Consider the following 21219-nt stretch of genomic DNA (forward strand, 5'->3'; position numbering starts at 1 on the left):
GAGGCTTCAGGAGGAGGCAAATTTTGACATTCTGCTTACAAGGAAGTGATGAGAGAAAAACCAATTACTGAAAATAGCAGGAACGTGGCCTGCCCTCTGGCAAAGGGAGTGAGCAATATTTGGAAGAGAGGAAACCCTTGGCCACTGCATAGCATGGCTGTGTACACCAGAGTTAGTTAGATTGCTCTGAATCTCATCTTTTGATCTCGGGCGATATTTTTCTCCGTTATGTCACAGAGGTCACCTGGCTCATGTGTGACAAACTGCCTGCATAAGTCACAGTGCCAGTGGCAGAGATTTGTAACCATGTCCCTGGTCCATTGCCTTTGAATTATTTCACAGGCCCTCTGCTTTACATTTACACTCTGTCGGAAGATGAACAGGGGAAGGGAGTAAAATCAAGGGCAGGGTCTCATCCTGAAGGACAAGGGGAAACAGGTGGAAGGTTAATGGCCCTGGAGCGTATCCACAAGCCTCTCAGGCTTGATATATGGGCCTCAGGCCTAAAACGGGCATTGGCTTTCAAAGATATATTATTTCATTTGAGGAGAGACATTCTGGAGTTCCTGCATTTGTCTGCTGATAGATGATCCTCTGTCCACAATTGGTTATGGCGTGTGAGTTTTCCTTGGGCCTGCTCCTGTACATAAAAATTTTGCTGAGCTCTCCAACCTTTCACATGCCTGTGAGAATGGGACGTGTGCGGGCCCTTTGGCAGGCAGCTGGATTTTTGTTGCTGCTATTTTGGTAGTTTCTTTTGAAGCGCCAGGCGAGTGGGGGATGAAAGGCCCTTCTGTTCATTCATACGCGGCTGGACAGGGGCAGCCTCACGGGGACAAAAATGGGGGAGAAGAAGATGTCAGGCACCCATTATGCATATGTCTGTCTGCAGCCAGGGTGGAAGTCACTCCAGCGGATCCAGGATTTTATGCTGGCACGTGCCCAACAAGAGCTAAAAAACAGAGAAATCATTGACATGATTTTTATAACTCCTGTCATTGCATTTCAGCTTTTGTTATGGTTTTGATGTGAGCTCCAGCTCATGGGAAAAAAAAAAAAAAGTGAATTTGGATCATAAGATTACATTTCTTGAGGTCCTATCCAGAATAATGAACTTGGGCACCTCGTAAAAATGAGACACTACTGCCCTCGCTTAGCAAAGCATCAGAGGATCCAAAGCCAGATCATGCTTTTGCATGTATTCAGAATCTCTTCTTAATGGGCTCCAGTGAGTAGGGTTAGGGAGAGAGGTCTGATTCTGCTAAGTGCAACAAGACTGTACAGCAGCTGGGCTGAGCCTTAGCAGGATCTGGCACCTGGCTCAAGGAGGCACCTGGGTGTGCATTGGTGGCAAAGGCCTTGGTTCAGAGAGGGAGCAAGTCCTGGGGTCACTGCCCAGGCTGGCATTCCCACAGCATCTTCTGTCATTGAGTGACTGTTATGAATTGTGGGAAATTCTGTTTAAAACAAAGAGTTGAAAGAATTAAACCCCTCTAACATTGGCTATGTTTAACACAGCCAACTTAACATTCTATTAAGTTTTTCTCTTGATTTTAAAAATACACTTGTAGTAATTGGTTTAGGATTGGGTTCCTAAGACCCATTATTCTGTGCCAGCATGGTTTAAGGAAAGTAGGACGTATATTTTTACTATATAAAGTATATTAATTTAGATTTGTTTTAGTAGTAAATACCTGTCCACATTTAGTGGATTTTATTTGAAAGAATTCACAATAATTACACTTAATTATCTCCCAGTTCCACCTCTTTTTATTTTTCCTATACTACTAAAAATGTAAAGTAAGCTCTGCCGTAAGCACCACTGTAGTCTTTTGTTATTACACTCTGCTTTTGTTATAGTAAACATTATAAAAATAATTAGTAAATTACTTTATTAAATTTAAGCCTAACACATCTCAGTTTGAAATTGTAACTGAAGTGTCTGAACTCAACTGCTAAATTCCCAGCACTCCTGTGTGAGCAGGATCAGGCTCATTCTGCACTTCAGTCAGTTCCTGTAGAAAATGTCCCATTGCACTGCAATTATTCTCTCTTCCTGTAGTGTCCTGCTCAGTTTAAGTTAGACAAGTGAGCGAAAGACTTGAGAGACATATTTGGTGTCTCCTGTAGCAGTAGGAAGGAAATCTGATGACTTGTTAAAAGGAAAGATTTAGAAGCAGAAATTCTACAGAGAGAACCGAACAGCGTTAGCAGGCAGGAGGAGCTGCTTTTCCACTTGTTGCTTTGATAATGGATAAAAGGCTGTCATGAACTGCAGGCTACCAGCTGGGAGCAGATCGAGTGATCCTGGAAGAGGGCTGGCCCCAAACTACACAGGCATTCTTTGAAAGCTTTGAGACTGTAGGAAAGTTGTTTTTTCCTTACCATCATCATCGTTATTCATGATGATGTTTTCCACCCCAGTTTAACACGCTGGCCAAGTAAATGTACTTTATAATACTTTTCCATTTGAAATATAAGAAAGTACCACATAGACAAAGATATTCCAGCTATTTTATTCCTGCCTACGGATTCCCAAAATAAATTCCAGAGAACTGGATCAGGCATAAAGTACCACTGTCCGGAGAAGTCTCTGTTGTTTGATTGTAAAGGTATATTGTGTCCAACGTGCAGATAAGCATAGGAACAATTTGTAATGTATGTCTTCCTTGCAATCAACACACTTGATAAATGAAATCTAGAGACTGTGTTACTTGTAAGAGAATAGCAACAGAATGTCATTTGTTAGAAAATGAGCCAAAGTGATCCCTGCATGGGACAAACACATGCAAACACAATGACAGACAGAGACCAGCAAACCCATGCATGCTTGGCCTTACTGGTGTGCCTTGTGCCACCAAGGTCATGTTACTGGCATGCTCTCACACATGCAGGATTGGGCCAATAGCATTTTTTAGCATGGGTACGGATGCTTGACTGGAGCTGGGTTGTTTCAACCTGTATTATTGCAGAGAGAGAGAAAAAAAAGTACTTAAAGTTCTGATTGCCATTCTGATTGCCAGATCTGTTCATTTTAATGATATATTAAGGGCCCTAGCTTACTTTGTATTCTTATGTGTAATTACCCATATAAAAAAAACTACCACTCATTAGTGCTCTGTTCCACTGGCTTAATTATGCCCCTTAATTAAATCTTGACTAACTGGGGGTCACTGTGGTGTCAGTGGGATTTGTCACTGTTTGTCAGCAGGTGTCTGGTCACATCTATTTCTGGTTTCCCTGTTGCTGTATTCTGTTTAAGAGCTCGGTCTTTTCTACATGCAAAGACAATTACGCATTACTTTATTGTGTTTTGTGCCTTGCAAATTAAATGAAACACCAGTGACTCTGTTCTGTAATACTAGCACTCTCCCAGTCTTTACATGCAGGAGAGGGGAAATGAAGCAAATATAAACCTTTACAAAAAATATAAACCTTTTCAAAACACAGTTCATTACTACACTTGTGCTTTTTTGCAAAGGCTTATTCTTCCTGCACTCAACAGCCACAGTCTTACTAATTTATCAGCTAATCTTGTGTTCAACAGGCGTAAAATATATATTGCAAATTTCAGTCCAGGGATACTTCTTTCACCTACCTCCTAAACATGAAATGAATTTGCAACATGACCAGCAAGAACAAGCTGAATCAATATTACATGCATAACAAATACAACACGGCACGTGCTGCTATTGCTGCATTGCACAGAGTCAGAAAACTGAGGCTCCCAATTCAGTGTGCCCTGAATAATTCAGTGGGAGTTCTGCATGTGCAATAAGTGCATAATAGTGCCGTTTCTTTCAATTTCAAATTTGCATGTTTTGGTTTTGTTATTTTAGAAAGTTACTTAGGGGAAATATAATTCCCATGTTTATGCATATAATAGGCACCTAATGTTCATCTGAATAATTGATTAGTCAAGTCAGCTTTTGTAATTAGCTGTTGGCTTTCCAGTATAAGCCCACAAAACACTTGTCAATCTACAGACATTTTTAATTTATTAATATATATGTTATCAAAAGAACTGCAGTAGTTACCTACAAAGCATTTATTATTTATTCTGTCAAGGCTGAGAAAGAATTTTGATTCCAGACATGTATTTCCAACCTATTGTAACTTTCCCAGAAGATTATCTTTTTTGTTCTGAAAGTTTTCATGAACATTCTCTGTCTGCAAGTGCCTCCTTACTGTGGAAATTGGAAGGAGGGGCTTTTTAAGAAATATTTCCATTCAGCCATGCCTGTGTTACGCAGACACTACAGTTACATTGATTATAAAATAATTTGTATCTCTTACTGGTGCTCAGATACGTAACAATAATCTGAACAGATGTCATTAACAGATATTCCTAATGCAGCCATAGATTCTGCAAGCAGACAGATGCTTCTGTTGATTGCATATGTGTGACAGTGACATTGCAATTATGAGTTGTGGATTTATGCAGTAAATTGCAGGATTATAAGATAAATTGTGTTTATCATTAGCTTAATGACCTCGTTTGAACTCTAACACTAATCCATTTTTGCTTTCTAATATTCCTGACCAGTTTTCAAGTAGCTGTCAAAGGGAAAAGACATCTGCTTACTCCAGAAACTTTCCATTTTACACCCATGGTATGAAGTTCCTGAAACAAAACATTAGATATTGAAATCAAGAAGGAATGCTGTTCAGACAATATCTGATAAAACAGAAATTGTGTGCTTTATTTTATTGAATATTTTATTTTATTGAATATTGCCTCCATTGGGAGGCAGTATTTCCTTTTAGCACTTGTTGAATTTGAGATACCAAATTTTTAAAATATATTATTATAGATGGAAAAGATATTTTAGTTCTGTGTGTGCTGTAAGTTTACTTTTTCTATCCCCTGTTCAGAAGAATCACCTTCGTTTTAGTGAAAATATGTGCCTCTTCTCATTGGTGAAATCAGGACAAATGATTTGTGTAAAGTGCTTTCCCTAATCAAAGTCCTTCTGAGGTCTGTGCTATTGGGTGTGTATTGAGTTTCCACTTTACAAGTGTGGAAAGATACAAATATAATACCAGAATTCCAAAAACCTTTTAAATTAAAACACTTCTATTATAGAATAGCTTTTCTGTTTGGAAAGAACATGATGTAAAAACAACATCATAGTGGTGGAAAAAATTATATGCCCATTTTGGGGGTGTTATTTATTTAACTGTGGTTCACCATTATAAATTCTCTGGTCTCACATCATTCACACAAGTCCTTGAGCATAACTTGAGCATCTTTTGTACCTTACACACAAATTACACATATACTCTGTCAGTTTCTTCTTAAAAGATAGAATATTCAAATCCTTCTCTTTGAAAGAAGCTTGATGACATATCTCCCATTAAAAACTGAAAATACATTTCTAAGAGAGTCTTTATAAAGTCCCTCCTCCACAATACATATATGTTGTACTAGTATTAAATTTCCTTGTCTGTTTTTATATCCATTAGAAAATAATAGAAAATTAAACACTACATTGCAAGAAACACCATAAATGTGTAGGACCCAGAGCAGAGTTTTCATCTGCTCTTTAAATTTTCAATGTGATGTTCTATGTGGTGTTCAAATTTCAGTCATAATGTTACACTAATATAAAGGGTTTCTGTTCAGATATTATTAAGTATAGCAGTTTTTACCTAGAAAGCATTTATAATTTAGGCTAGTGAAAGGATTTGAGCTCTGCAAGCATGAAAATGTCAACATTCTCTCTATTAAGGTATGAAATTCTCACCAATTACCCCACCATTAATCTAAGAGTTCAGAAACATTCCCCAGTGGTACTGTATGACTAGCTTAGCTTTTGTGTTTAGCCTTCAAAAGAGCATTGTTTTAAAAAAGTGTTTTACAACGGGAAATAGATGTATCTGCTAAACAGATTCATATTCTTATGATTACGCAGATGATCTGATAACAAGGTGGCAGAGATCATGTGCATAAACAATGAATTAAAAGCCCGAATAGAATCACTCAGCCTATTGTTCCAGGTTACAGCTAAACAGGAGCCGTTATGTGGTTTTTCAGATAAACTAATAAAAGCTCTTATCTGTACAAACCTGATAGATCTGCTGTTATTCTTAGTGAGTAACAGAGGTTATATCATTCTGTTTCATTAAAAATGCATTAAACCTTTGCTAGTAATCTTCTTCTAATTCATTGATTCAATTATACCATGAATAAAAACATTTTATATAATAAGAATAAAGTATTAAAGTGTGTTACATGCATAAATATTTCATTGCACTGGCATTACTGAGGGTTTTAAAAGTATTAAAAATGCAAATACCACGTTCTGAGATATCAAAATGTAGGCTTTTTCAGTATCTCTGAAACTACACATGCAAAAGGTTAGTCTTCAAAAAGAGAGGCCTGAGATGGTTGCTTGTAGTATTGCTTGCAGTCACTTCATGTACAGACTCCCTGTAAAGCTGGAGACACTCAGAAGCACAAGGTGATTAAGAGATAGGATAGTGTTATCTCTTGTATGCATGTATTGCTCCCAGATTTTGTGAGGCAAGGCTCCTCCAAGCAGCTCAGTTCCCCCCAGAGTCACTGGCCTTTACTTTAAATGAAGCCAGACTAAGCCTGAGCTGGACTCCAAGGTGATGGAAGTGTTGGGAACCCTGTGCTTGGTGGGCAGTTTGCTCAGGCCATGGCAGCACCGTGATGAGCTGTCACAGCACTGCCAGCTGCTCCTCCCACCTATACCAGCTCCTGCATTCACACCACCAGGACTCCAGCACAGCCCTTCACCCGGCCACTCGTGTAAACCAAGTCACCCGAGACTTTTATAGATTTTGACACAGCTCATACTTTTTACTGCTTTGTATCAGTACTTTCTGTTGGTCTTATTTTTTCTGGCAGGAGAGCAAAATCTCATTGGCTGTACTGTACGTGTTATCTCAGATGCCAGCAGCCAGGCCCAGGGCTGAGCAGTTTTCTGGGCGAGACAGATGATGTAGCTTGTTGTTGTGACAAGCTGGCGTCATCCCTGCAAGTGTTCCAAGAAGAGAAGGGAAGAAAGCACTTCATATTTTCATTTGTCATCCCTTTACAGATTTACTTCTAATTCTTTCAGCAAAGCAGATTATTAAAAGCAATGACCTGAGGTCTTCATTCAGATATCAGCCTTGCAATCCTGTATAATGTGTGCTGCAGGGCAGAGGTCACACTGACGAGTCTGTTAATGTACTCACTCTGGGATAAGATCAATCTCCATACTTCACCATATTGATCTAATAGGTCATTGGCACTTCCCTCTTTGAATTGATTAGCTCATGTGTGAAAAGAGATTGATGGGTTTCTGACCCTGAGGAGTCTCTGTCAGGAGCACACCCATGGCAGGAGAAGTGGATGTTTTCCCTGCTTCATTTGGGTGGCTCATTATGTGGATGCCTCACAGGGAATAGGGGTCGTAACACTGTTTTATGAATTATTTAGGGTAAAATATCAAGTTTTTGCTTCATTTGATGCTCTACCTGTACTGAGTCCATTCGAAACAGAGCCTGAAGAAATACATGAGCGGCCAAATGTACCAAATATTTGTGTAAAGGGAACCACCATGTGTAAGTGACCTTAAAAAGCAATTTTACTAATAAAAGGTAATCGTAATAGATATGAAGGTAGGAATAGACTTCATGGGTCATCTAGTCCATTCCCCTTATACAGTGACAGAATATTGATGATATCTAGAAATGAATTATCTTTTTATTGCATATTCTGGATAAGTACTCACAGTGAATCTAGTTCACACATCTCAGGGAACTTCATAAGCACATTGCACTGTAGAAAGAGACAATTTGCATGCAACACATGAGTTAAAAAATAAACTATGCACATTTCTCTGTTGTTAAAAGTAATCTAAAAAAACCCTCTAGATTCAACTCCATCTATCAGATAGTCATATATTTGCAAAATACGTATTTTTGACACAGTAGATTGGATTTTGGTGCTGTGTGTGCTCATGCAAGAGGAAATATAAAAGGAGCTGTCGCCAGAAGCTGAATTTAGAAGTTGGCTTGTTAGGCTGTACTTTAAAAAAATGTGTGCATTATCAGAGCCTTTGCAGATATAAAGCAATGCAAACTAAGGACCTGCTTCTTGAAGTTTTCTATTGAAGCCCAGGCATTTTTGTATTTTTGTATTTCTGTCTGCATATGAATTGTAGAACCAGTCTCAAAGATGTTTATAAAGAAATGATTCAAGTACAAGCTGAGCTCAGGATACCATTTAATACTATACGTACAATGGTGCTATGTGGGATGTAAGGTTATATGGTAATGGCACAGTACAAAAAATATTGAGCAAAATATTCTCATTGTGTTGTTAGGATGATACATACATATATATGTATATATATATGTATATATACACACACAAAGAGTGTGCTTCACTAGTATCTTGTATTAGTTAACTGGACATTCTGGGTTTATTTTGGGGGTCTGGCAGTGTAAATTGAAAAATACATCATTTTAGTTACAAAGAAGTGTCTATGCATGCTCCATGAAGTCAAGCTACACTTTTCTACTATTAGATTTATAGTAACATAAACAGGTAGCTGCATTTAAAAAATAGTAATAGGCAATCCCTTCCCTGAAGACCCTGTATTCTAAAAGAAACAGACCCTCAGGCAGATTAGTTAGAAAAAAAAAAAAAAAAAAAGGCAAAAAGAAGCAAAGAGAGAATTCAATGCATTACCTGTCAGTGAAGAGGTGCTTAATATTAATATAATCTTGCATTCATTTACACCTACATTATTCAGGCTTTTTTAGGTACCAGGAAAATAGCCCTGATACAGACTTACATAGCCACAGTTTTAAAAGTTCTAATACATTTCAAAAGCACAATGCACAATAAATGCACAATTGCAATGCATTTTCTTTTGATAAAATCTGGGAAAATCTAGATTAATCAATAAATCTTCTTACATTTGGGTATCAAAGTAATGCTTTAGCCATGGCAGATCTTCAAAAATAAAACTTATAATAAAGTTAAATACAAATCAAAAGAAACTTCTGCCCAGACCTAAATTAATATTAGATTGCTAGACAGTTAAACAGAAGCCGTGCAAAAAAGTTTTTTTTAAGAAAATGCTGCCATTATATTACAAATTCTTGCCCATTGACTGAGTTTCTGCCAGTCGGATTAAAACTTAGCTTCCCCAGTTGTGTATGGCACATATCTGGGTGGATGGGAGCAATCTGATTTTGTTGTTCATAATCCCTGCTTTAATTCAGAAGTGAGATGAGAAAAACCTAATAAATTAGATATACACCCATTCTCCTAAACTCACAACTAATCTTCTCTTGCATACAAATATGTAGTAACCCACTTTAGAGGCTCAAAATTTTGATACCTGTGTCCAGCTGTGACAGCAAGGAGAGTCACAGCTGGTTGAGCTGTGTCACAGTTCAGTCATTTTTACATGCAGGGCTTCAGCTCATTCTTTGCACTGCAAAAGTTTCTCTTGTCAATTTACCAAAGTACAAATAAAAACAGGTTCTTCAAGGATATTTTTTAATGTAAATATTAATCCTAACTGCAGTGCTGTTGTGTGTATGGGATCTGGGTAGTTGTGACAATCTTATTTTAATGATATCTCAGAGATTTCCAACTTAAAATACAGGAAATAGAAAGTGGAAATAAATGAAACAAAGCCAACTGAAAGCATAAGTGTAAAAAATATTTTGATACAGACTTGCCTATTCCTTAAATATTAATTCAATCAACATTTCCTGTGATTTTTAATATCATGACTCAGTCTTCTCTCCTCCACTTGACTTTGTTGGGAAAGGAGCTAATTTTCTTAAAGACAATGTTCACAGTTGGAAGGTCTTAGATAGGTGGTAGTAGCTGCATGCCAAGAGACGTGCTTTTGCAATGTAAAGAGAAGCCCTAAGTCTTTTAGCTCACTGGCTCATGCATCACACGTTCTCACTGTTCTCCACAGCCCTTTCATATGACTTCAGCTTCCTTTGGTGGTGGTTTTAGGCAACTTTTTCTATCAAGTCAGATGGATACCAGTTTAATACATGACAACCCCCATTCATAATGTTGAATTTCTTTCATTTTCTCCCTTATCATTGAGTCTTCTTTCTCATTTAATCTCCGCCTCAGTGACTTAACTCAGTGAGTTACTCAGTGACTCAGTGACTCCTGCAGCCCTTGGGATGTAAGACAACCTTTCTGTATTTGTAATTCATCAGTATACCACCTCCTTTCTCATCCTGACTGAAGATACTGTTTCTCATGATGTCTTACTACTTTTGCTGAGTTTTTTCTCAGGTTTTTTGGGAGGGGATTTGTTTGGTTTTGGTTTTTTGGGTTGTTTTGTTTTGGTTTTTTTTTGGTTGGTTGGTTGATTATTTTATTACAAAACACAGTGGAATAGGTTTGTATGGCAAGTGCAGTGTTTTATGGTAACATCAGCATTTATTGCCAAAGGCCCATAACAGGTGACATTCTGTCCTGTCACACATCAGATTTGCATATTCCCATCAGTATAAATGTGAATACTGTCCCTCACTGTATATAGAAACCAACCTTTCTAGGTATCACCTATTTTAAAAGTAAGGTTAGATTTCTCTTATGGCTTTCTCCTTTCCCATACTCCACAGACCCTTGAACAGCTGGAAATAACTTAACAGGGACCTAAGTGTGTTGAGATGGTATTCTGAGTGCCTATTTCCTTATTAAAGGTTCTTTCTGAAATTAGAACGTCTCTGTGACACATGTTAAAATGGTTTCCATATTATACTTACTTGAATGAGTTTCAATAGAGTATTTATTTTGAGGAAAATTAATTTAGTTCTTACTAGACCTTTGTCTTTAAAATTTTACATCAGTAACAGTCCACCCCAATGTGTTGTATTGATCGCTGTTGAAATTTGATGCTGCTGTTTCCTGAGAAATTTTACAAATTACAGCTAATGAAGGAGGTAAAGTTTACCTATAGACTCTTAAAATAAGTGTCAGCTGGAAAAATGGCGTAGATGTAAGAAAAACAAAATCATAATTTATCCAATAAATCGCCAAAGAGGAAAGGAACATTACATATTAAAAATCCTTTCAGATAATACTAAAATATGTGTAGCTTGAAGAAGACCACAGAGACTTTAATTGAAGGCTGTACAATAGAGTGAAACTGCTGATTTAATATATAGTGAGAATAAATTCACCAGCAGTACCATAAAGTTTACTGGACTCAGTCTTGTCTTTTGATTCCCCAGAGGACATCATGGTGTATCCTAAAAAGCAGACAGTGAATCAGTAGGCCTAATTCTGATTTTGTTTAAGTGGAAAGTTGACTTCATGTAAGTTAAGAGTTCAGAATATAGCCCTGCACATTTTTGCAGTTAGTTTGTTGACATCAGAAAAAACAGATGTTCTTGCAGAGTAATTCAAGGGAATAAATAGCTTTAGTACCAAAATAGCTGCAAAAAACTATATAGCAGTAGCTGACTTTCTTAAAATTCTAGACCTATATGCACAAACTTATGCTCTACTAACATTCACATGAGACATCACATTCACTGTAGGATTTTGAAGGCCAGATCTATGGGTCCAGTCCTGAAGAAGATGCCTCCTTCTTCAAACTGTGAAACAGGTGCTGAGAAAAAGAATTAATTTTCCTCTTTCCTTGTCTTTGCATTCACTTTGACATGGAAGAAACTGCACTGTAAGCAAAATTTTCAATTGGTACTAAAAAGGAACCCTTTTCTTATTTTCTGTTTTAAAAAAGAAAAACAGCCAAAAAAAGAACCTAAGAAAAACACATTTATAATTCATCAGAAATAATGCTGACTGTGAAACACTAAGTAATTTTTATGCAGTTTGCACTGAAATAAATATGAAGAATAGGACAAAAAATAGGAGTGTTATAAGTTGCATTTGACTCACTACATAATATGTATACACACACGCACATAAAGTTTATTGTAACAGCCCTTTCATTTGATGTTTGAAGAACTGAGATTTTTCACTTACCTTCTTAGTGACAGAGAGAAGCTCGCTAAACAAGGCCCAAAGATGCATGAGAGGTCTTATTCTTTAGCAGGATCACCATATGCTCCTTGCCCCTACCCCCTTCAGCAAGCTGATGCCCCTAGACTCATACATTTTGTGTTATATTCCTGCGAGAAAACAGGATAAGTGTGAACTGAAGCTCAAGGCTTCTTTTTATTAAACTATTTTGACTCAATGGAAGATAGCACTGAAACTGGGAATAAGGGGCATGCAAGGGGAGAAGCTGTTGCAGTCATTGCTCTCCCCAGGTGCATTTGCTAAGCAGGAAACCCCACAGAGTCCTGAGCGTGAGCACCATATACTCATCACTACAGATCTTGAGGGGTAAATGTGTTGGGATTTTCAACAGCATAATGTTGCTTAAATTCCATATATAACACCCTTTAAAAAACTGTGAAGTTACTGAAGGGAGAGGTACACACACACACACACAGGTACACACTGTGTATTATTGCAGCTTTGTAACAGCCTCTGTACATGCTGCAAATGAGCAGGAAAAGGCACATGCTGAAACATTTCTGCATTTCCTTTCATTTTAAAATAAAGAAAAATTAAAATGCTACCAAACATGGGCAGATTTTATACTCTATTCACACTAGCATTAGATGGCAACAGGACAGTTGTCTGACCCAACATGGGCTTGTAAAGGTCACTCCCTGCCTTCACATAGAAATTTTATATAACACACAGGTTTCTAGTAAAGAGATGGAACAATCATAGTTAATATCAGACCTTTTTTTTCTTGTACTTTTTAGTATTTTATTACTGAGGTTATAGGTAGGTAGTTATCACATTTTATTAGCCCTTTCACTGCATCTGAAAGTTCTGTGTATTTACTTTTAAAATCCCACTGGCTGCTAACATGCTGCTTTTTGACAGCAGCCTTGCACAGGAGGTTCCCCACTGTTAGCAGTAACCCAACTGGAGAGTCCAAGCCCTTCTCTACCCACGTAACCATTTGGAAACCATGCATCCATTCAGGAGTGAAAATTAGCCTCAGGAGTGCACTTGTCTTATAAAACTTTGATTTGGGGTGATTTGCTTCACTATAGCATAAGAAAATGGAGTAACAACTCAAGCTATATGTCTGCAATGACTTATGAGTGGTCTTCTAACTACAAATGAAAGTTCAACCATCCCTTGAACCTGTATGCTTCAGGCTGAACAATTCAGACAGATGTTTAATCACTTCATATTCACTAGGAAATGGCTATTCAATGGCCACAGGACTTAAAAGTGGCACTGAAATGAATGCTTCATGTTACTTCTGTATTGGCATTCCCTTTTAGAAGCATAAGTAAAAACAGTTCAGCTGAATCCAGCATGGTTTTATCCCATAAATTTCAATCATCTTATTTTTTTTAAATCATTAGTTACCCTTTTAAATTTTTAGTAGCAGAAAAACTCTAAGCTATACTGCAAGTTGATGCAAATGAAAAGAGATAAAAATGAAAAGATGAAAATTCTCCAGCTTCTGAGAAAGAGAGGTGCAGACTGGGTAAAAGGTGAGTGCTTTGTTTAACCAAATTGCAGCAATAATTAGAAGGAAAATATTTAACTTAGAGCAACACAAAGAAAAGCTTGACCCCAAAACTTTTAACAAGTAATTCATCAAGTGCTAGACTGAAAATACCTCTTCAGAAGAAAAATTGTAATAAGTCTGCAGTTGTTGGTTACAATATGCTAAATATTGTGAAACACTTTCCTAAAAGAAAGACACAGTGTGGTTTTGATAAGATTAAGACGTAGTTCAGCAAAGCATACACATTATTCTTCATTTAACTGTTTGGCAATTTCAGTGTTCTTCAGAAAAAAACAAAAGTTTATAATGATTAACGTTCTGTGCTGTGGGAAGCACACACTACAACAATGCTACTCTTGTGTCTCACCACCCTTCCTCATCTCTAACATCAACAGAAATACTTTTTCAGATGAGTAACCAGAATTTCTGAGATAAATCGTTCCTCTAACTACAATTGATAATGCATGATTATGTTACTGCAGTGTCAACAGAGGCCTCAATGATCCTGACAAACTTCCACTGAGTCCCATACTCAGGGCCCAGCTGAGCAGGAGCTTGGGGTTTAGCAGACAAATATGACACCTCCATCCCCAACCCTAGGTCAACTTTGTGTCCCACCAAGAGATGATAGTGTGTCACCACAGTGCTCAGGATTAGACCTTTACACTTAAAACTGAGAGTCTATTTCCTCCACTCCTGGAAACAGCTTATGTGGTTTGTATTATATTTGTAACATAAATTATGCAAACCAATAGTTGCATCTAAATGCATTGACATGCATGCCTGTTTTCTAATCCTTGTTATCAGAGAGCTCAGAAAAGAGATTTAAAGTTACCTTTTAATTCCAGCTGGCATTGGAGGAACTCAGATATGCCCAGGGAATTCTGTGTTTAAATCTGTATTCAGATATTTATCAATATAAAGCTCACTGTGCAGATAAGCAATACATGAATCTTTCAAAATGGACACAAAAAAGTGTCACAGTTCTACCAGGCTCAATGGTCCTATTAAACCCCTGGAAAAAAAGGGTCAATAGACTTCGTGGAGGGGGCACATCTCTCGCTCTCTTATCACAGATCTAACTTTTAAAAAGTTTTAAATGGGGAACACTACTTTGTAGTCAAACTGAAGAGTAAGCTAATGCAGGGAGCATAGTGGCCTTCCCATGCTTGGGGCATAGACACTTCTGCTGCTCTGTGACCTTCATCCATTCCTATCCCAAGACACATTCTCACCTCTCAACCCAGCCCCACAGCAGTTCTGTTTTGATACTTGATGAAGAGCTTGGATGAGTAAGGGAAGTGTGCAGGCTGCAGCCACCCTTTCCCAGGTGCTACTGCAGATGGGCTGTGCAAAGGGGGAGAGAGAGAGAGGAGAGAGAGAGCATGCCAAAGGTTTCTTCCACAGTGGTCACAATAGTAAAATATTGTCAATTAATACTGAAACTGTGCACATTTCTACCATGAGGTGACTAAAGCCAAGTTCCCAGATCAGCATGGGAAGGACAGAACCTTATCAGAAGATAGTGCATTGCATCCTGCCATCCACCTGTACACAAAAAATAACCTCTCAGTGGGTATTGCCCGAGCAAGCTGTGCAATGTCTCTCTCATTCACCATCTCTACCTGTTCATGCACCTACTCCTGCCTGTGCTGGTGACAAGTGCCGTCCCCTGCTTCTCTAGGTTGCTCCTTCCCTGCCCCAGCAGCATCACTTATTGTCAAACAAACCCTTTCAGTCTGCATCTCATCCAATCTCATCATCCTTATCTTCTAAGTTTCACCTAACATCCATCTTTCCCTATGGCTACTCTCACTGCACTGCCTCCCCATTCCCCCACTTTTAAGCCTCCTCATAAGCACTCTCTTTGCTTTCCTTGTCACTTCACAGTGGTTTCACAAGTCAGTTGTTTTACTCTTTTCATACTTGTAACACTAGTACTCCTTCATGCCACCCTGCATGCTGGAAATTACCTCCTATTTCTTTTGCGTTACACGCTCTCCCTTAGCTTCCTCTACATCTTTCCTTACAGACCATTTCTTCAACAACAATTTCCAGTTATGCCAACTGCAGTGGTGTGTCTTCATCTGGCCAGAGAAGACCTAAATTTAACCACCTAGGCACAGTATTCACTCACACTTATTCTCAAGGCTAGAAAACAGTCAAATGGGTATCTCATTTGATAGGTAAGACAGGGGTTACATTATCCTTGTGTCAATGTTCTGTTATGGTAGGGAGCAGCTGCAGATTCAGGGAGTGTTCTTGCAGTAGCCAGGTGTTGGATGTATGATTTTCAATTTTTATTTATATGCATTACCACTGGTTAGGAAAAAGGAATTTTGTTTTTCTTCTTGTTTTTAAACTCTTACGGCTTTAAAATCTCAATTGTAGTACTGCCTCAAATTTTAGCAAGTAGTACAAGTTTATGAGCTTGTTTCTAGTTCAGTGTATATCATGATTAAAAATTGTGTTGATTATAAGAACGTTTTAGACTGGAGCTGTTATCTTGGTGACAGAATCTTATCTTTTTTCCTGCTTACTCTGTTAATGGAGGACTCACATCCTTTGGCTTTGGAGTCAGAAGACTGAAGTCCACAAGGTGCTTTTTCTGCAAAGAACCTTGCTCTTCAGAATTCAGTCTCTGCTTTGGTCACCAAAACTTCAGCTTCCTTGCCTTCGGGACCAGACCAAGGCACATATTTGTTTTGGTGAAAGACTGATTTTTTTTTCATTTTGCCAGATTAAACACTTTTGCAACACATTTATTGATATGCTACAATATGAAATACAAAGGTGTTAGCGTTCTGTCTGAAGTTACACACACCATAAGTTTAACAGCTCATTCTAATGTAAGAAGTTACCACTATTGTTCAATGTGATCTGTCTTATTTTCTATTTTCCATTTCATATCCATTAGAAGAAATGAAGTATTTGTTTTTCTTCACCAACGTGCCTTTCAGATGTCAGCTGGAACTGACTGGTCACTTGGCCTACATTCTAGTAGTCCATGACCCTCCTTAAAGTCATCTCTTGTTTCTTCCTAGTTCAAATTGGCAAGTATTCTGCTGCCCTGACAGCTTTCTTAAAATGCCAGAGACAGATGGATCTAATAGTCTTCTGAAGGCAATACAAGACACAATACACATTGTGTATTCTGCTTTTTCTGCCATCCATTTTATGGGCTTTCACTGGTTAAATTACAGTGAATATGGAGGACCAGATGAGGAGATGCTCGCTATTGCTAGTTTTGAGTCTTGCAGAACAGCAGGAACAGACTATGTGCAAAACACTTTTTTGTGTGTGTGTGATTTTGCCATCTCATACTGTTCTCACAGCACTCGCTTGGTAATGATATGATAAAGCTTGGGAGGGAAGCTTTGATTGCAGGTTAGCTGCTGCTGGAGCCTTCAGAAACCCAGACCTGTAAAGTGTAGTTTGTTTCTAAAAGCCTGTGGCTAAGACAGATGGGTTAGCTGAAAATACAGCATTTATAATATAATCAAATGCTTGACCTCTTATTCAGGTGGTTGTTATGATATGGATTCTGAATGTTTAAACTGTCTCACAGTTTGATTTGTTCAGATGTAAGCTGTGTTAGCTTTAAGTGAAATGCTAATTTTGGATGAAATTACCATGTTAGCATGATTTATCTGATTTCTGTAACACCCTGTTGTACAGAGGATAATGTTATCATGAAACAGCTTCATTTAAAAAGCAGGAGTGCTAGAATCTGTAAATTTAAAAAGTTTCCTTCAAATAATGCCTTATTTGAGACCTGGATTAAGTTCTGGTAGGGAGAATATGAATGTCTTAATTTACTGCCCTCTCTTGAGCTGACAAGTTGGTTGATATGGTTTTGTAGTCAAACACATGTTGTGGAAAGAGTAAGAAAGATCTTTAATACACAATCAGCCTTGCTCTGTGATTTAAACAGAAACAAATTATCACAGACATAGACAATACATGGGATGGAACAAGGCTGAACTTGTGACAGCACCAGTAATATATCCACACTTAGCATCTACAGTGGCTGCACTGCTTTTTCCCCCTCCATCTCTATTGCCAGTGGATACATAGCCTATAGGAGGTACCTAAGCACACAAGTATTCACTGTCACTGCAGGAAGAACAGCAGTCAGAAAAGATTATTCTTAATACTGGAAAGCAAAAACATACAAAACATTTGAAATATCAAAAATAGCAGAACTGAGGGTGTATGCACAGTATTACTTCAGCCTTTCTGTGTCTATGCATAAAAAACTGTTGCAACACAGTGCTTGACTTTGCAACCTTAAGCTATTTTTTGGTATAGATATTTGGATATAGATTTCCTTGGATTTTGTTTTATTGTTTGGGAATTGTTTGTTGGTTTGTTTGTGGTGGTTTTTTGTTTTGTTTGCTAGTTTGATTTTGGTTTTGTTTTGTTTTTTGTAAAGAGCAAAGGGGAGGGATAAAAATAAACTTAAAAAACAAAAAACAAAAACCTAAATTAAACCAAAGCCCCATGAAAATGCTACCAAAACCCCATGAAAATGCTATCTTCCTCTAGGTAAAGCAGTAGTGGAGGAAATGTGTTGTGCAGTTTTCTGGCACAGGTACCTGCTCCAGTCATGGAGATGGTAAAAGTAAGAACCAGAGGTGCTAGGGCAGGCCGGGCTGGAGAATGTGATCTGCTGCAGAGGGGTTCTTCTGCCTTTTTCTCTCTGCTGGCTTTGAGCTATCTGCTCTCTTTCTCTCCTAGTTTCATTTGTTCGCACAGTCCAGGAAGATAAAATGTTTTGAGATGGATACCTAAGGGTGAGAAACTGAGATGAGAACAGTTAGGAGTGGGGACGCTAATAAGAATGAAGGAGGGAAACAGAGACTTCAATATTTCAGATGCTAAAGTCTGAACTGTATAGCAAGTAACTGGAAAGAGGGAGACAGTACTTGATGACTTTCACAGGTGACACAACAAAAATCTATTAGCAACCAATGTAACTTCCTTCTCTGCCATACAACCAGAAACCAAGCTTGAAACAATAAAGTTCAAAAATTCATTAGGTCATAGCTGATAAAATTTGAAAACATCTATTACATTATATAATTCAGCTCATGCAAGGTTGATTCTTACAATGTGGTTTCCTGAGCATTATCAAATCTGGTTCTAAAGTAATTGAAATTAGAGCCCCTGAAAACCAATTTTACTAGTTTCATGTCTCAATAATTCTAGGCATTTCTCCACTGCACTTTAAATATTCCCTTTCTTAATTCTCCTAATTTATAGCTTTTTTAATTTTTCAACAGTTGCTATCTCTGCAGGTTCTTAAGAGTCCTTGTAATTACATACACAGTATTACCACATCCACACCATTACTACATCTACACCAGACATTTAAATGCAGCAAGGCTAATGTATGCATCTCTTAACTCTTTCAGGACAAATGAATAAAGTCAATGACCTCGTTTGATTTTAGGAAGAAATTGTCAAGTACAGGTCCAGAGGGATATTGATGCTTACCATAGCTTAAATTCATAGTCAGCCTTCCACTGATTTGTGATTTTTTTTCCTCACATTTCCATGGAAATCTTCATTATTTTTCCATCTTTAAAATTAATAAAACTGAGTGCAATCCAGTTGCAATAGGAGTCATCTTAGTGGTGTACCCACTTGTCCTATAATATGTACATCCCAACTAAAATTGCACAAACTTAATGCAGTTGGCTTGTGCTGAGTGCCCCAGTCTGTTGCTTCTATTACCAAACGGAGTCAGTGATATCTCACTGCTCACAGCCCTTTCTTGCCCTGCTGGTGACACCTGAAGCTACTTAGCTGCTATTTAAAAAGGAATTTTCTTCTCTTTCCACAGTAATACAACCGTTCTTGTAGCGAGTGTTCACCTCTTTCTACTTTTTCCTTTGCAAGGGACTTACCTCTGACATGGGCTTGTTGCAGCAATAATGCTCTTAAATCTGTAGATTCCTCACTGTTTTCAGAAGCAGAGGTTCAAGCCTGGAGAGTCACATTAGCATTACTTCTGCTGTTCTTGTTTTGGGTAAAAATAATATCCCATTTCCATGAGCATTTCATAAATAAACTATTATTATTACTTTGCATAACACAGCCAGTTCTGCTTTTCTAGAATGTCATCAGTGGTAAATATCCTATAGGTGTAACAGATAAATGTTTCAGCAGCTGAGAATAGTAATTTTATGGATGAATAATTTTGATAGATTTTGATTTCTATTCTCAGAACCTTAGCCAGGTTTTTGAAGATGGACTGACTATGTAGTCTGATGTAAGACTTGCTCCCAGAATGATGCCATCAATGCTTGTATTTGCTTTACAGGTTGATGACCAAATGAAGTTGCTTCAGAACTGTTGGAGTGAACTCTTAATTCTAGATCACATTTATCGGCAAGTGGTACACGGGAAGGAAGGCTCCATCCTGCTGGTTACTGGGCAACAAGTGAGTACCTGGGCTCAGAGAAGTATTGATGGCTTTTTAATTATTTTCAAAATAGGAGTTTAACTAGGTCAGAAGCACTCCTGTGTTCTCAGAGATTCTCCACAAATAATGTAGATAAAATGATTTGTCCTAGTCTGCTGATTACAATTAAACTTTAAAAAGCAGATATATAGTCATAAGCTCTTTGCTTTTCAAATATACTGGTATACTTTGGTGATTGAAAGTTAGCAGATAAGAAGCATTTCTTGAGAAGCTGCATTTCCTTGGGGCTAAAATGGTTTCTGACAACAACAAAATTCCCAAACCTGATACTTTAGGTATAAACAACTATAGCTTATTTTCCCTTCAGAATTGTGGTCTGCTTAAAAAAATAACTAGCTGGGCCAGAAAACTTGAAAACCTGCAGCTACTACCTCAGAAATATCTTGCTTTTAGAGAACTATGCACATGCGTGAGAAGCTGGGGAGATGACATCTAATCCCAGGAAAAAATTATTCGGTCCATAGGCTATTAATGCAGGTGTTGCCTCCAGAGCTGTTTCAGAGGATGGACTCCTGAAGTTTCAGCACAGCTTTCCAAGGGTTAGTTTTCTTCAGCTGTCAGACGCACAGATCTCCCAAAATGCAAGAGAAAAAAAATATGGCAAATATTAGTAAAACTGTGAGAAAATTTAAAGGAATTAGAAATCTTGAGGGTTCTCTCATATTTTCCAAAAGACTAAAAACTTTATTCCTAAGATTCTTATTCTGGCTTTAACAAAAAGAAAAACAAACAAACAAACAAATCACAGTATTTTAAGAGAAGCAGAGGTTGCCTGTACATTATGTTCCTGATTCAAGTAGAAAACAAATTATGGTTCATTGGTATTGAAGTAGCTACAAACTGTACTGCCTCATTTTATTCACACATGGGAAAGAGCTTCTTTTCCTATGATATATCATTTGTGCCCACATGTTACAGAATCTGCTTACACCTTTAGTTACAATTTTAAAACTGTAGCCATTTCTTAACACTAAGAACAACTGTTTATAAGAATCAGAAGGAGAAATAACTGTTTGCATTTATGATTAAAGGTGTAGAGTAGAATTGTCCAAGAAGTGGGAAGATTCAGATTCTAGCTATGGAACTGACTCCTGCTCCTTTATGGAAAGTCACCAACCTGAGATAAAGTTGCACTCCATAATTATATGAGCAAAATTTAGTTGCATTATT

The 21219-nt window shown here is 37.8% G+C and overlaps 1 protein-coding gene across 3 annotated transcripts in view; it reads left to right on the forward strand.

Moving 5' to 3' along the window:
- Nucleotides 1–21219, forward strand: part of NR5A2 (nuclear receptor subfamily 5 group A member 2) — an 82515-nt gene that overhangs the window by 22682 nt on the left and 38614 nt on the right. For all 3 annotated transcript variants that reach the window (XM_008503295.2, XM_030455635.1, XM_030455634.1), the window contains exon 5: nucleotides 19888–20007. In XM_008503295.2, the coding sequence (XP_008501517.1) occupies nucleotides 19888–20007 (120 nt within the window). The remainder of the gene's footprint in view (nucleotides 1–19887; nucleotides 20008–21219) is intronic.

Source organism: Calypte anna, chromosome 8, assembly GCF_003957555.1.
Source record: "Calypte anna isolate BGI_N300 chromosome 8, bCalAnn1_v1.p, whole genome shotgun sequence".
Taxonomy (NCBI): Eukaryota; Metazoa; Chordata; class Aves; order Apodiformes; family Trochilidae; genus Calypte; species Calypte anna.